At 40.2% G+C, this 18,520-nt stretch overlaps 1 protein-coding gene across 1 annotated transcript in view; it reads left to right on the forward strand.

Annotated features, from left to right (window-relative positions):
• The window catches only part of LOC122810700 (CD209 antigen-like protein A), a 573,726-nt gene that overhangs the window by 72,737 nt on the left and 482,469 nt on the right, over nucleotides 1–18,520 (forward strand). The window contains exon 2 of the mRNA XM_044082265.1: nucleotides 328–463. Coding sequence (XP_043938200.1) covers nucleotides 433–463 — 31 coding nt within the window. The 5' untranslated portion in view covers nucleotides 328–432. The remainder of the gene's footprint in view (nucleotides 1–327; nucleotides 464–18,520) is intronic.

Consider the following 18,520-nt stretch of genomic DNA (forward strand, 5'->3'; position numbering starts at 1 on the left):
ATATGTAAGCCTAAAGTATTTGATGAAAATTGTCACCACACAGCAAAAGGACTTTAACTGAGTATTACCTTAAATGTGCCAACATGCATTAAACATTATAAGGACTTATAAAGAGAAGTTCACTTAGAGGATATCTGGCTAAAACGTCAAAAATTATTTAGAATTCCTGTTTGTAAGGAAAATGGGGACTGTGGTCTTTTCAGGATGTGGTTAAATTCTAATTAATTTCTTTTAACAATTAGGTATCACTGCATGCACTGGATGCTTACGTATTTTAAACCAATGGCCATTTTCTGATAAATGCGGAACTTTTCTTTATTCATATAGCTTGCAGTTTTCAAGTGGCATGCAAACAAAGACTGTTGATGTCAACATCAGAATGAAGAAACCTGAAACATTTTAATCTGAAACTACATTTCTTCATTTAGCAACATGGATAAGGTGTTTTGCTTTCTTCTTTTGGGTGAGTTATGTTTTAATTTGTATTTGTATTAACTGCTGTTAATCAGGCAAGTGGGCTGAATACTCTTCATCCCCGACTTGGTCCAGAAGGCAATCATAATAACATCAAAATGTAGATAAAACAAGCGATAGATATAAATCAGTAATTATACAACAGAAACAATACAAGAACATAGAATAAACATTTAAATCACAAAAACAGCATATACATGTCATAAATATATACCTAATAGTCGACAGGTCATCAGAATCAAAGCACAATTAAGTGACCGCATTTGGTGAAATATCAGGCAGTTATAGTTCTACATTAATTTGCTAAAGTTGTGGATTTCATTTTCTGCATGCATGGTTAAACAATACAGTCATCTTATAAAACTCATTTGAAATAAGCAGAGCATTAACTCTAAAATAAGTTTGTGTAACATTATTCCATAGGGTTATATGACAGCTTATTCAATAGTGTTATATTGAAAATCCTGAAATATAAAAATGTTGAAATTGTACAGTGTTAAACTCAACATGCCTATTAATAGCACACATATACTACAGACATACATACACTATGACATATGCCAGTATACAGCTGGTCAACAAGCAGTATATAGTGAAACTCCGAAATGAGCAGGAATATGGTTCCTGCAGAAGGGGGAGTTCAGATCTCTACACATGCATCGGATTAGCTATTCTGATTTTAACATTTCACATTTAAAAATCGTATATTCTGTTTTGTGACTTTTAGTATATTGCTTTTCAGTGAGTTGACATGGACCCCTTTTGGGAAACAAAGCTACAAAGCTGAAAAAAAAACACAAAACAGATGTAAATATATTGGGGAAAACATTTTTAGAGCATAGAATAAATGAATATATTCAAATCTATACCATATGTCATTCTATAATATAATTCCGATAACATTAATTTCCTCACATTTTCCATAAAACATGACTGTTTTATACAGTTGCCACCACAGCATTATTTCAGTTAAGTTTCACTCAGACACCCATACCATTTGGAAAATAGTATTAAATGTTAGAATGCATTTAAATGTTATACATATTTTTCATCTGCTGTATTGACTGTCTAAAAGAAACTGAAAACTGTATTTTCTTTCATCAGTCTAGATAATTGTTTTTGTCTCCTGTATTAATAAAGATGACATGACTAAGGTTAACAAAGGAACTGTGACTATAATTTTCAGGAATTTACCATTTTAAATGCATGTTATTGAGTACTGTTTTATAAAAATATATATATATATATAGAGAGAGAGAGAGAGAGAAAGAAAGAAAGAGTTTACTATCAAAATGTCGCCAATGAGTGAAATGAAAAATATACGTCAGGACACAGTGTTGAATCTGCTGAACGAATTCAGCAGATTCGACATTTTTGTCAAACAGGACATGTGATATCCATATAGGAGTCAAGAAGGTGAAACTCCTACACCTCACATCATATTTGTGCAGGGGGCCAAGCCCTGCCTGCACCCCTACTAATTATATATTCCATATCCTTGATCACAGTACAGTGAGGAAAGGGATGAATGTCCCAAACTACACTGTACTGCTATCTCTGTGCAGTACTTAGAGTTCATCATTTGCTGATATAAACTTTCGAACATGGATTGTTCATCAACACGGACAATCGAACATCTGCCTTTCGATTTTCCATCTACAGAGTATCTCCGTTCATCTTTCTGATAGTAAACCTATATATATATATATATATATATATATATATATATATATACACACACACACACACACACACACACACACACACACACACACACACACACACACACACACGTGCACACATGTAGATATAGATATATAGACACACACACACACACACACACACACACACACACACACACACACACACACAGAAAAATTACAATAGATACACATTATGGTTGCAGTGTACACATTTGTCAGAGCTGCTTAGCATGATAACAGAATGTTACAGAGCACCACTTCTCTATGTATACATTTGTCAGAGCTGCTTAGCATGATACCAGAATATTACAAAGCACCACTTCTCTATGTACACATTTGTCAGTGTTGCTTAGCATGACAATAGAATGTTGCAGAGCACCACTTCTTTATGTACATGTTTGTAAATGCTGCTTAGCATGATAACACAATGTTACAGAGCACCACTTCTCTATGTACATGTTTGTCAGTGCTGCTTAGCATGACAATAGAATGTTGCAGAGCACCACTTCTTTATGTACGTTTGTCGATGCTGCTTAGCATGATAACACAATGTTACAGAGCACCACTTCTCTATGTACATGTTTGTCAGTGCTGCTTAGCATGGTAACAAAATGTTAGAGCACTACTTCCATACCTCTCAACCTCTTAGCACAATAAATCTGGACAAAGCTTGACATAATGGGAGACAAAGGCCAAAAAATAAGGACACATTTTAAATATTCCTCTTATAAACTTAGAAAGTTGCTAGAACAGGATTGGTGTTAGCCTGCATTTTCTGAAGGATATGAAGTCTGAAACTCAAATGCATATCACAATTTAGTGGCTTTAGTCCCTAGATCATCCCAATGATTTGTCTAACAAAGCACACCCCAGGATTCAATAAAATCCATGTCAGCTCCAAGTAGAGACTACAAGAAATGTATGTGGGTGCACGGCCACAGGTCCCCCTTGGTAGCACGCCATGCATATTAAGCATGGCATACTGCTTAGGGAGATCATCGTAACGTGGATATTGAATCTGTGCAAGCAACAGTGTCGAGATTGTCCCGTACTTATAAACTGTCCAGAAAAATTCTGGACAGATGGTAAGCACAGCACAATACTTTTTTTTTGTTTTTTTTTTAGCTTTATGTGATGTTTGCATGGTGCGGAGCTGTGCTTAGCGATACCAAGCTGCACTTATACATATACAGCAGATATCTGGTATATATATATATATATATATATATATATATATATATATATATATATATACATATATAGAAACCAGATGTAATCAATTTTGGGTTTTTTTCTGCCTGTTTGCTCGATGTGGTATGATGCTTGCCAATGCCAAGCTGCATTTATACATACACAGCAGACATATTTTATATATCTAGAAATAGAAACTGGATGTAATCAAATTCTTTTATTTATTTTTTCTTGTTTGTTTACACGGTGCTTAGCAAAGCTTACCTGTGCTTACAGTAGACATCAGCTAGACATCAGAAACTGGATGTATTCAATTGTTGTAGTTCTGCTGTGCTTAGCAATTCCCAAACCCGTGCAGCAAAGTTACGCAAAGCAAACAGGCATCTTAGTAGTATATGTGAAGATATACTACTTCCCTTTACTATCCAAGTGGCTCGATAGGTTGAGTTATGACCTAGAGTGTAGTAGGGCCTGGGTTTGAGTGCTGAACAGTCATACATTTCACATTTATTGTTATGAAAATGTCCCAGGTGGCTGAAACATCTGTTTAATTTAAAATAAAAAAAAATGTTACATTTAGAAAAGCTGCAAGAGCTACGTAGAGCTTAAACATGGTCAATGGTCTACATCGTTTGCCCATTGCTATGCTCCACTTAAACATGGTTTGTGTGAGTTTGCACAATGCTAAGCTCCACTGAAATGGTTTGTGTGAGACTGTATGATGCTAAGTGACCTGGCACATTTTTTGAAAGTTATAATATGACGTGCAAGAGTGGGAATGCAGTCTTTATAAAGGCCAATAGGCAGGAATTTCACAGCATTCATTGGAGTCTTCACTTGGCTGTCGATATGCCTGGTACTGTTGGAGTGGGAGTGAGCTTTCAGGTGCAGAGGTGGGGTGTGCAGAAGTCCAGAGTTTTTGTTGGCCTCCTGGTTAAGGATCATGAACCCCAGTTGCTGCAGGGTGATTACCAGGGCTCAGAGTATAATTCTGAGGCCTGAAATCAGTTGGCCAGGCAACTTACCAATGCTACTGTTATCCTCCTCACTGGTGACCAGTGTCATCACCACTATGACGACCTAAGGCATAGGAAGAGCAGAACCTTGGACACCTCGGTCCAAGAAGCTAGGGATGGGCCTACTCCACAGATATGCAAGTATGTTTGGTAGTACTTTAGAAATATACACACTGAATCTGTGCAAAAATGATATACATAATGGTTTGCTTCTCTTACAGTAACTGCAGAACAAAGGGCTCACATTGTCTAGTCCCATGCAGGGCACCTGACCAGGTTGAGGCAATTGTGTGGCAAGTATGAAAACATTGAAGTAATAACAATGCATAATGTAATTTTACAATAAATTATTTGCAGAGTTTTTAGTCTTAACAGTTAGGTATGACATACCTGGGACATCTAACATGTTTCGTAATGTGTCACTGCCTACCTGAAATGGTAAATCAAGTTAAAGCAAGTAAACATGTAGTACTGGGTAGTATAGCTTCCAAACATCAGTAAATGTTGGGATCTACCCAGATTAAGAGTCACTGTTCTGGTCTGCTCATTGTCTGGTGTATGCTGTAGGTTGCAGTGAATAAATGGACAGGATATATGGGTGACTTATTTGAAGTCCTGCACAGCTATCTATGGTCTACATGCCAGACTTGAAGCAACATTAATCAATACATTTTGAAGGGTGATGGTGCTTTGATATGTGATGTTTTCAAATAAAAAGTGTTCACTATTCTTGTATTCGCTGCATGTGTGTTTTAATCTGACACCAGTCAACTATTAAATGTAAATGAATAAAGAATGCAGCAACAAATGGCTGAAATAAATATAGTGCATTACTCAGAGTAAGGTTCAAGCCTGTGTTCTGCCCATTTTGTCTGAAATAATATTGTATATTCCACCCAGTCAAGGAATAAGGTATATGGGTAAGGTAACTGAAGTCCTGGGCAGCTATCCATGTGTCTAAATGCAAGATTTTAAGGAACATTGTCAATAAAATTTAAAACAGGATTGTGCTTTGATAAGTTGTTGTTGTGTCTTTCGGCTTTTCCCGGTTAGGGGTCGCCACAGCGGAACTCCGGTCCGCTAATGATTGGCAGTATGTGCTTTGATAAGTAATCTTTTCAAATAAGTGTGCATTATTCTTGTATTCATGGCATGTATGTTCTAATCCAACAGCAGTCAACTGTTACATTATTTATTTATTTACTTGTTGACCGGGAATGTCCGACTGGATGTAGGTCCATTTTCAGTGGAGGCCAGGGGAGAAAAGCTCCACAAATTAAAATATTACAGACATAGTTACAGATGAAGAATCCTAGCAATTAAAATATTACAAACATAGTTAGTACATTCAGTAGATAACTAGCATCTGTTCCATCCACAAAGTAATAGCAGATATTAACAATTGTTACAATAAGAAGTTACTGCTGTATAATAAGTAGATAGGTATGGAGGTATCAGAGCTTGCTGTACTCAAATGTAGGTTGTGGGGTGGAAGAGAGGTAGAGGGTAAATGGAGTGGGAGAAGTTAGAGGGGAGAGTTACAAGGGCATAGCCAGCATATTTTTAGGTGCGCTTTAAGTAAAGCTTATAAGTGGGTGCATGATGATACAGAGGTTATTGTGAGGAGGAGGGTGTTCCATAATTTGGCTATAGTGCTGGAGAATAGTGCTTCTCCAGCAGTGTTACTGGCTCTAGTAACCTGTAATTGATTTTTGTTGCTGGATCATAGTGGTCTGGTCGTGAGATAGGGTTGGAGTAGATTCTGGAGGGATGGGACCTTTAGAGGATGGTTTACTAGTTTGCGGGCGAGTGCGAGTTGATACCATTGAAGGAGGTGAGGGAGTTCTAGCCAGCTTAGTTCAGTAAGTGAGAGATAGTGGTTACTGTGGTAGGATGCCCCGGTGGTGAATTTGGCGATTTTGTTGCAGCAGGTCTAGAGTTTATTTAGATTGCATTGCCTTAGGTTGGTATATATATATATATATATATATATATATATATATATATATATATATATATATATATATATATATATATATATATATATATATATATTGGAGAGGCATAAAGTAGGGCGGAGATAAGGTGTGAATTTGCAACTGAAATCCTAGCTGCTTTGGTGAGTAGTTGCTTATTTCTGTATAAGGCTCCTAGTTTTTTGTGGACTTTTTTTATGGTCATGGATATGTGAATGTCAAATTTGAGATTGTTGTCTATTTCAACTCCTAGCAATTTGGTGTGATCTGTTGGGTGGGTAGTGGATAGTAGATAGTTACATATTAACTAAGCAATAATGCATCAACAAATTTCAGAAATACATGTAGTGCAGTACCCAAATTAAGTGCCAAGCATCAGCTCAGATAATTTTACCCCAAAATATGCTGTAGGCAGCACTCAGTAAATAAACAGGGTGTACAATTAGGTCAACAGACAACCTACACAGCCATACAAGTGTGTAATTGCCAGAGCCAGATTTCATGTGACATTAGTTATTACAGTATAAAAGGAGATGGTGCTTTGATAACTACTGTTTTTAAATAAAGTGCCCATTCGTGTGGTCACTGCATTTGGATTCCAATGTGATACCACACACATCTATTCATGGGTGTAAATGTATGATTTCACACAAAATGTTGCAATAAAAGTCTTAAAGGACATGGAGTTTTGAGAATTCATTATATTTAAATGAAGTGCACATTTTTCCTGTAGTCACTGCATGTGGATACTGATCCCATGGCAGCCAAGTAAGAAATAACCAGCTGTCTAGTGTACTTGGTGTACATGAACATACCTCTCAACAGTCATGATTTTCAGAATGTAATGACCAGTGTCCCTTATGCCTTGTCTTTGATTAGCAGATACATAACATTGCTTTGAATGCAATTTAATGGCAAATCTGTTATCATAACACCTTGTTACTAATGTGTGAGCACGCTATGTAGAAATGTTCCCTGTAGTTGTGCTTCTGTACTACCATGTGTTAGACTTTGGCCCATACTGTCCCATGATAACAGGTTGAGAGCTATGTACATGCAACATCATCTATACAATGGTCGCAGTCACTGTACTCACAACTGAAATTGTACTTATGTAGAAATATGTAGTAGTGTTCTGCGTAGTAATATTACCTGCAAAGTTACTAATGGTATTTTTTTCTCTCTCATCCCATCCCCTCTCTTCTTTACATTATTAATGCCATTTATTATTATGATTTGATATTAATGCATTTTTGTACCTCCTCATGTTGGCCTTATATATAATTTCTTATTACTTTGCTGCTAAAAAAATGAATTTATGTTATTTATTGTTGTGTTCTTCATTATATTCCTTTCTATTTATTTTGATTAATCATTATTATCTTCTATTATGTTAATACTAACATTTGTTTGGTTATGTTTATTTTCACCTTATATTTATATTTAATTTACTACAGTGCAACAGATTAGGCTGGTTCCATGTGATCCACCTACCTTGACTCCCCTAGCCAAGGTGCTAGGCCCACCACATCTGGGCCATAGCCTGATGATGCCCCATCTGTGGCCCCTGCACTACCTGTGCTGTTAAGTAGTTCTGGCCCACAGGCTGGGGGTGGCTCTCTCACCAGGAGTGGAAGCAGAGGCGGTGATAATTTCACCCATGAGAAACTGCCAGGCATGGTATATATGCTGCTGCACTGCACTGTCTGTGCACTCCTACACCAGATGGAGTCTATCCATCCAAGTGGGGCAGCCTTGCCCTGAGAGCCAACATCAACCATTGCCTCCATAGAAGCAGTGAAGGAGCGATGCTGACAGTCCCATGGATGAGCACTTGATGCACACTGCTACCATGTCTGATGTCCATGGGATTTCACAACACCCTCCCCAACCAAGGTGTTTACCCCTCTTGTGTCACACACCAACCCTGTCTGCTGTCTTGTCTGTCTTGTCTGTCTGCAAAAGCATCCACACCTTCTCAACTTACCTCCTCCACACACATACCTATGTCCATTCCCCAACATTATACTCTCACCTTAAAAAAAATGGGCACCTGTCCCACAAAAAAAATCATCCCATACATAGATCTCCATTTCACACACGTCCACTGAACACACTTAATTTGGTCCAATTGGCTTGGCAACACTTATGTTGTCGACACCCCTCTGCAGTGACAGTCCAAATTCAGGAACAGTTGTTGCTGTTCAAGAACTGGATAGCTATGGTTCTTCCCTACACCCTGCCTTCCTTTCACTATGATTTTCTCCTGATTACACCCTATTTCAATAGTGTCCTATCTCCCCATTTTTCTTTTCTTTAAAGATTTTTTGCACAATGTGGAATGATGGGCAACATTGCTTAGCTGTGCCAGATAGTGCTACAGTGATATATGCTTCTGAAAAAAATATTAATTGTGATCAAAATGTATGCCTGCACTCTATTTCAAGCCCATGACAATCATACCTGCAGAACAGTAGATCAACCTGCAAAGCCACACAGCTGATTATTAGCACAGGTGTTTCAATCAGAACAAAGTAATGCTCATGTTCCCATCATTAAGCATGTGCACCACGCTCTGCAAATCAACTAGCAGATTAATACAAAAATAGTAATGTAATTGGGGGTCTAGTAGAGAAATACATCACTATAAAGCCAAACACATAAGGACAGATATGTGAGATATCTAATAGCAGGTAACTCTGCAATTATATCTACAACATGTAAAAATAGACTTGCTAAAACATTAATGGAAGTACTCTAAAGCCATACACATAACAGCAGATGTAAGTGAGGTATATAATAGCAGATAATTGTTGAATTATGTCAACAACATGTAAAAATACATCTGCTATAACAGTGACTCTGTACCTTAGTCTGTAAAATGCATAGAGAATATTACTTTTTTTCCACATGCTCCTGGGTTCAACTACAGCTGGGTCTGGCATTGAAAATATATGTATGTGAACATCAACATAGTAAATTGTGATATATATATATGACTGTCTCATCACCTATTTATCCTCCAAAGTGGTACAGGTGGAATGTCTTATTCTAAATAATAGAAGTTAAAGGCCTACCGATAGGACCACTCTTAACTACTCCTATTACAATAAAAGAAAGTGCAGAGAATGTCAGGTCATGCATTAGCCTGAATTCCCAGAATATTTTGAAGTGTGTACTGAAATTGTGGCCCAATAATATTAGACTGCAGCCCACAGTTATTTGTTAGTAATATTGCAGACAACCACAGCTGCACAAGGAACATACATACATGGAGGTTGTGCTAGATGCTTGGCTTGCCAGCACACACAACAGGGGACTACCATGACATGACTTGGCAGTTGCCCAACTGCATGACATAATTGTTAATTTACCCCCTACCTTTTTCTAGGACACACCAAGCATTTTGCCCTTTATTATGTTTGTGATACCTTTGGCTAACATACTTGCCTTAAACACACAACTTAATTGCCCGTGGGATGGGTTCCTCAATCTATCTCTGGCTATACAACAAGGCTGCCACAGGTCCCACACTTACTCTTAAAGCTTGTTGTTCTGAAAAGTGTTCACCATCTCTGCCTATGCCTATTGTCTGCAGCATCAGCTTCAGCCCGTAGCAAACACATCTGTCTTATTCAGTGGTTGCATGGGATTGGCTGATTATACTGCAAATCAGCTGTGTAGGCTGCAATTAGCATTTCAGAAGCACAGATTGGCTCAGAGGCAATCACCTGCTAATGAAAACCAGTTTAAAAAGAAACGTCTACCTAGGGGAACCATTGTGCATGGGAGTTACTTTCCATGGTGAACTCATTGGCACAGCATTTATATATCTGTACCTTCCAACATATGAGTATTCTACTCCATCAGGCATGTAACCATTTTGTTTCCAACATGATGCATATGTTTGAATATATGTAGGGAGAATGGTGATTACATCATTAAGCCTTTCTTAGAACTGTACTGATGACATGTCATTGACCTCCAGATGTGTTACATCTACAGAGGAACTAGAGTACAGTAAGGGTAGAATGCTTTCTGTTAATTAGCTAGACCAGTCTCCTGAAAATTTCCCTTGATAGCAGTTGTAATAGTACACTCCTATTTGTTTGGCACTGTTTTTATATATTATAAATGAGGTTACCCCTAGGGGCCACACTATAATAGACTAGTGTTGGGTGTGTGATCATACATCAGTATCTCTTATTGCACAAACAGAAATAGCTGACAATTGCTGCTATCCTAGTTGCATCCACACCCTTTGTATGTTTGCACACTGATGAATATCAGATATGTAATCCAGCAGTGAATACTACTAGCCTTCCTTTATTGCTGCATCTCTACATACTGTACTCCCATGTATGTGATCCTGGCATGTGTTCTCATTTTTTTGTCTTCCAGGAAATATGTATCCCCGACACCGGGGCCCTTTTACAGATGCTGAAAATTATATCGTCCTGGAGGCCTTGCATCAACATGATAAATTCCTGCTGTCCATGGAGAGGTCAAACAGGGAACAGCAAGCAGCATTGTGGGCTGCCCTGGTCCACAATGTAAATGCTATTGGTTAGCAGAGCAGGACATATGAGCAGGTGTGACACCATGTCACCGATATGATCCACACTGCATGCAGAAGAGCAGCGGACATGGCTAGGGATCACGGTGTCACTGGTGGAGGGCCTGCTGCAGAACAACCACTGTCAGCCACTGAGGAATTCCTGGCAAAACTAGGAATACAGAACATTTTCTAGGCATCCATCACACACTATGTTGAGGATGTGGGTGCCACTGTTTCCATGCAAGAGGAGCATCCAGGTATGCTTAGTTGGATCAACACTGGAATACTTTAGCATTCAGTGTGTCACGGTGTACACAGTTTTACGTGGGTATCAGGTGTTTTTTTTTTTGGGGGGGGGTAGCAGCAATTTGAATCTCATGCTCAGAATGTGACCAACATAACAGTTAACATAGGAGCTACTGTAAATGTGAGATATTTGGACATATTATCCTATTATAGGGGAACATGTGGTGCTGTTTACATTACCTCTCCCTCATATTTTCACAAGACTGTCAGGAATCAGAAGAAGCCATGTTCCTGCTCCTGGTAAGCGCAAAACTGTTTTGTTAGAGATGTAGATTTAGTGCAATGTTTTCACTGAAGTGTCATCCCAGGTCTGCTGGTTGGCTTGATGTGCTGTCTGCATGATTGCCAATTGTACAGATATTTTCTGACTGTACACAGTTTAGACTCATACATATGCCTTGTAGTTGTGACCACTCTGATAGATTTGAAAGTATTGTTAGGATATTACAGATTGCCATATGTGTCAACTGTGCAGAGTTTTCCCAAATGTCAACAGTGTACATCATTGTTTCTTATGAGATCGTTGTTTAAGGAGTTTTTATTTACAAGTAACTACAGAATTTTGTTAGAAAATAATGTCCTCATGTCCTACTATATGAGGTTGGAGTTTAAGCAAGTCTGTAATAGTGACAGCAGTGTATACAGCTTAACATATATTGCAACATAGTAGTGCAGGTATTAATGTACTGCTTTTCCCCTTTTATCAGAGATGACCAGTGGAGGTTGGTCTCTGTCCCTTTCACAACCTGATGTCTATGTCTCTTCAGACTCTGATGATGATGGTGATCAAAGTGAGGCAAAGGTGAGAGTTGCAGGGGCTGAATCTGTCATACAGGTTTACATCCCTCTTCTGCCTTCATTATCACAGTACATAGTGAGTATGCTTATGCATACCCAGTCCCCTGAGGCCACAGATATTGGACAGTGGAAGGGTGGAGACATTGAACAGGAAAATGTGGCTACTATGGCTACAGTGATTGTTGATACTGGCCATAGCCGAAGAGCTGGCAAGGTTCTACACAGGCAGATTGATAGGGATGCTTGTAGGAAGCCTGCTATCCCTCCACCACCTGTTGCAAGTGTCTCATCACATGTCACTTGGCCTATGTTTAGGCCATCATGAGGCACAGGCACACTCCAAAAGGTGCTTCAGATGAGTCTGACATCCATGAATGACTCCACCACTTTGCTGATACCCTGGATCAGTTGACTGATGCAGTGGAAAGACTTTGCTCTGAGACAGATTGCAAACAATCTGTCTTGGAATGCACATTGTCTGTGATGGAACATCTGGTTGGAGTTGAGCATCAGACTCATGGACATAGGTCAACAACTACATCTGCTGAGAGTCCATGTGGCTATGCACGATCACACTCCCACAGTGGCAGTACATCCAGCACTCCAGAGGGGCATGTGCTGTCCATACCAAGATGTAACAGGCCATGGGCTCATGGTCCTAGGCATTCCTGTGGAGGACATGGTTCCAGCAGACAGCAGTCATCCTCAGGTAGTAGCCTCACTTCTGACCTTAAGCATGGATGTGTAAATGCAACTCCTGGAAGAACCAGTTCCTGTGTTTCAGGGGTAGAAACAAACTGTCAGCTCTACCATGCATGGCTCAAAGTTGTCCAACATACAGACACATAGGGTTAGCACTGACCTTGATTATGTTCACACAGACACTCACACACCACTGTCACAGTCAGGTAACCTACAGACACACATGACACAGTTCTGTCGTCTTTCTTGCCTGCTTCCTTTCCTGACTCACACAAGTGCTTGCCAACCTATTGGATCAGCCTAGGCCTCCTGCACCCCACACAATACCCTATGCAAGTAATGATACCTTTGCCACATCCCTGTCATCCTTATCATCGATGCAGGGAAATTAAGTTATGTGTCTGATGCACAGAGTGGCTATCTAAATTACTATGTATTTATTTCTTCCACTGTTACCTTTGATATGCCACTTGTACTGGTCACTGACAGGTATTATATGCTGCTATTTATAATGAGTAAATCACATTATTTTGTGTACATTACATTGAATGATGTTGTAATGGCTGCATGCATGCACAATGAAGGTGTCTCATGGAACTGTTTATATTTCAGCTTCAGGATTGTGTAGGACACACTAATGGGTACACAGCTACAATAAACCCATCAATGTCAGAGCACAGGTTGGAATGTCAGCTCAGAAGAAAGATGTCTTCAAAAAGGTAAAACAGTATAGGTGCATGGCTCCATAGGTTCATATGTGTATAACAGGCTAACAAGAACAATGGCTTCTTTCAGCCTAGTAATGCAGCCCTAATGTCTGACAAGGTCTGATACCCTTGAGCAGGGTTTTGGGAGCTGAGACATCTACAAGCTGTGACACTGGAGATGAACCATCTCCTATTTCCCTGTGTCCATTAGAGACAGGTGTCCTAAACCAGTTATGATTGTCTTGTTCCACATTCCATTGTGTATATTGCACATGATGTGTTTTACAGCAGAAGTGTGCTTCACATGGATGGGGAGCCTGTTACATATAGTGTGTAGTCTCTGGGTTACAAACCTGTCTCTCTAACATATCCTATTTATACCACAGTCAAGGTGTAGGTATGTAGAACAGGTAATTCTCATGCTAGTCCATTCTTGGATATGCAACAGGTACACAGTGGGATCTGACACCTCCCTGTCTGGCAGTCATGCACCTTCCCTCCAAAGCATGTGGGAGACAGAATACACCGTTACTGCCTTGACGTGGTCTACATAGGACATGTAATGTACATTACGTATGGATTTACTGTGGAACCTCTGTGGCAGTTGCAGTTGTCTGATATGCCTGTGTAGTTACATACCAAAGGTAGCATTGCACTCAATGATAGGTATGATGAATGCTAAATACAGTGCAACAATGACTTTATGGAATTACATGCCATACCTTTCTCTGTAGGTTGTGCAACATTGAATGAATCCTCACATCTTACTGACCCAAGATAATCAAAGGCGAGATCGGTCTCAGTGTCCATAAGTCCCTGACTACTAGGTCAGCTGTTGGAGGTGTGTGGACAATACAATATTTGTCAAGGGTAAATGACTTCCCAAAGGATAGTATTATGCATTCCTTGGCATTTATTATTAGTCTGTGGCTCTGACAACAACTAAATGTCTGTGTCAGCCCTTCCTGGATAACTACTGAGTCTGTGTGGGATTCAGTGACAGCTCCTAATTTGCAATCATCTGTAAATGTAATCAGTCAGTGGCCACTGACAGTCACTGTGACTGCAGAAAAGGGAATGCCTAGAAGGGGTAGTCCCAGGAATGATCTGTGAGGGAAGTCCACTGGTGACTGGCCTCACTATAGCGGTAGACTACCCAATGCTATAATCCCAGATAATGACTGTCAGCCACTTGGCTATCCACTGGCTGACATACTAGTTTGTAAATAACTTCTACAGTTTTTCAACAATGCCTGATGACCTATTAGTGTCAAAAGACTTGTCAGGACATGATAGGTGGAATGAGTCATTTTCCCCTCATCGCTTGCATAGTTTAACACTCAATGAGGTCCACCAGTTAGGGTAGGCATGATCTTCCCTTGACAAAAAAAACTGGGTTAGTTCCAGTGTCTGTAGGTGTACTACATCATTACTGATCATTAACATAATAATTCTTTTCATGGCTTTAAATATTAGACTACTGAGACATCTGGGGATAGTGCTTGTCATGGCATGCTAGTTGTCCTGTGTTCAACTCAGTATTGCAGTTAATTCTATCATGGTTTTCAAGAAAACTGTCATCCATGGTGTCTGTCTGTGCAGAGCACAGGCAAACAATGGAGGGGAAAGTAATATGTACACCCTCTGAAGGTAAAGAGGGAGATTTTACACAGTTATTCTGCAGTTAGACACTAATCAAGCAGTGTGTACTGAAATTACACAATTACCTTCTGAAGAATGCTGAAAAGAGGGGAGTCCCCTTAATTGCTGGTGCCTGGCTACTACTACTGCTGGTCTCACCACAGCTACTCTCTCCTGGGATACTGTGCTCCTATACTGTTCCTATCTCCATAAGCAAAACATTAGTACCAAGCTCAAGATGAGAAGCAGGGCCCAGTCTGTTTGTTCAAACACATACTTGTCCCACTTCATGCAAGGCTCTGTAGGCTTGATGTACTCTTTTCCAGGTACATGCCTTGATTAGCAACCACAGCAGTCATTTGAGTTTTGCATGCATTATGCCTTGTGTTCCAGGGTTGTTAGGATTTCACTAGGGCACTGACCAGATGGTGATTAGGAGCACAGCTGCAGTGTCACAATATAATGTTCAGTGTCAGGTGACATAGACATCCAAGGTTGCTTGAATAAGCACCACAGAGGCAGTGATCCATGTTAGATGAGAATTTCACAGCAATTCATGCAGCCTGACCTTCAACAGCTTAATGGTGGATATCTGCATGACATGGTTCTGAGGCCTACTGCAGAGGAGTGGCCACCTTTGGCCAAAGTCTTTCTACATCCCACATGTCCTCAGTATTTCATACTGTACATTTATGTTACCAGAACACATGTCTGTGTTCCCATATCATGTCACACAACATCCAGTTTGTGTCTGATTGCTTGACAGGCATTGTAGACTTGCAAGACCAAAGTTATGACTGCCAAGTTGAGCAACTTCTTTGTGCATGCATGGACATCCACATCTTTACTGTAAGGAGTGTCTATAGACAGTGTGTTTGATGCTGTCAACCCCAAAGCATTGTTCTCACTCTGCCATGTAATGGCACACTGTCAGATGCTGTTTTATGTTAGAAGAACTACATAAAGGTGATACCACATTACATTTCAGCATCTGTCAGGCCACTGCCTAATGATGGCCTGCTATGACGTGCACACAAGAAGACTCTATTGCTAATGGCATTATCAATGACTGCTGACGAGATGTGAAAAGTGTCCCCATCCATTTACTCTTAATGCCACACAAACACAGCGTGTGAGAGATGTGACTATATTAAAAACCTTAACTTCATGCCATCTCACATACCAGGCAGTACATATAACAATGAGCAGTTTGACAACATGCACACCTCACTTCCTATTCCACCCACATCACACATACATGCATGTGTGGAGCTATGTACTAGATACATACGCAGACAACAAACACCTCAGAAACCCAAATGCAAGCTTGCTACACATAATCATACCTCTGCAGAACACAGTGCATAAAATAGCTCACACACCACTGTCTCATTGGTCAAACACCTGAGGCAAACAAAATCAAACCTATTGGTCATAGGTGATTACATCATGAGACACATTGATGGCCATCTCATCAGGTTACCTAAGGAAAAGGTCACAGTCAGCTGTCTGTGAGGTACCAAGATACACCATACCACACATGCACATAAGTCTGTCAACTACAAGAAATGTTATGACTACATCATAATTCCTGTTGATGTGTACAACTTGAGACATGCCTCACTGGACTGCATGCAGAGACATGACTAAGCTTACAGGCTATGTGTCTCTGGTGGGTATGCTCATAGCCTTCAGCTGCATTTGACCTTCACCTAGGATGATGGCTCAATATACACAAAAAATAACTGAATTCAGTAAGTGCCATAGTTGGTGGGGTCATTGTAAGGGGATCCACTACATGTCAGCCTGGGATGACTTGCTCAACAGATCTCGATGCTTTGCAAGAGATGGTCTTCATCTGTTACCTCTGGGATTTTGTGTACTGGCCAAGGGTGTTGACATCACCATAATGCATCTTTTAGGTGGTGTCTCAAGGGAGAACATTCCAATGAGAAAACACCGTCTTCAAACATCACGGTTATGCTGTTACATGCTAGAAATGCTGACACTAAATTCCACTCACTAGAAGGTGCCCCAGCCTTGGAAGATGCAGGTATTTGCACAGTCACAGACACTTGGTTCAAGGCTGTGGACAGCACCACAGCCATGCCAGGCTACACATGCTTCCACATGTTCAGAGCTCAAACTGAAAGTGTGCAAGATAATGCAGGTGGTGTATACGTATTCATTAAAGATAGATACACATCTAGATTGGTTAAACAATGCGATGGAGACACTGCAGGTGCTATTTACTGCTGGAAGGGCACCTAATCAAGCCATTGTCAACTACAGGAGCAATTCCGTGAATCAGGACACTCATTTTGCTTATTTGAATCTACTTGTGTCTATCAAGATACATCACAACACCATGGTTTGGGGTGACTTTAATTACCCACCAATTGTGTTGGCTACTCATGCTCAAACTGACTTGGCCAAAGGTTAGTCCACATCATTAACTACAATGACCCAGACCAGTGGCTTGACATCCCCACAAGTGGAGACAACGGACTGCATCAGGTGCTTACCAGTATTGATTACCACTGTAGCACCTCCACTGTGAGGTCCACCCTGGTGGGATCTGACCAAAAATTGGTCTCATTAAAAGTAAGTATCACACCTGACCCCCCCTTGCAGTAAATACAGCAATAAACTTCAACAAAGCAAATTATAAATCCTATGGGATGGTATAAATAGCTTGACTGCACCTCCCCCTTCAGATGGAGCAGGCAATTAAGCAGAACTCTATACCAATGCTTTATGCAAGCACCTGTACAACTGTATATACTTGACTGTACCTGACAGGAGCAAAACAAGCTCTGCATGGCACAGCAAACCTTCCTGGTGAACAACTGCCATTATCAGGTTGGACAATAAAAGGTGGACATTGCTGTGTGACAGTAGGAGTGAGGGATCCCCCATAAAATGTAAGCACACCCTCCTCAGCTAAAACAAGCAAATAGTGTTGTTGTGAAGTCCTGCAAAATAAAGTATGTGATAAAGTTATCCTCCTCCACAAAGGCAACCACAAGACATTGTGTAGTTACATGTGTAACCAAAGAGGAAAGGCCCAGATTGTTTGTGAACTCATACTTAATGATACTACATATAATGAGCCTGTAGACATAGATAACCTGTTGTCCGACAGGTTGTGTGACAACTTCGCTCCCTTGTCCCAACCACACATACCACATGACATTCCTACAACTTGTCCCATACCTTCTATATCTACACAGCAGATGGCAAATTACCTCTAAGGAAGAAAGGCAACATCTATTGGACTTGCCAACATCCTAGAATGCATACTACATGGGATCCAACAAGGATTATTAACTCCATTGGAAACTGCTTGTAATCACAGTGTAACCACCAGCTGCATCCCAGCTGACTGAAAAATGGCAACTGCTATCCCCTTGCACAGAGGTGGTGCATCCACCGACCATGGAACTAC

Source organism: Protopterus annectens, chromosome 9.part0, assembly GCF_019279795.1.
Source record: "Protopterus annectens isolate FY-2018-M chromosome 9.part0, PAN1.0, whole genome shotgun sequence".
NCBI lineage: Eukaryota > Metazoa > Chordata > Ceratodontiformes > Protopteridae > Protopterus > Protopterus annectens.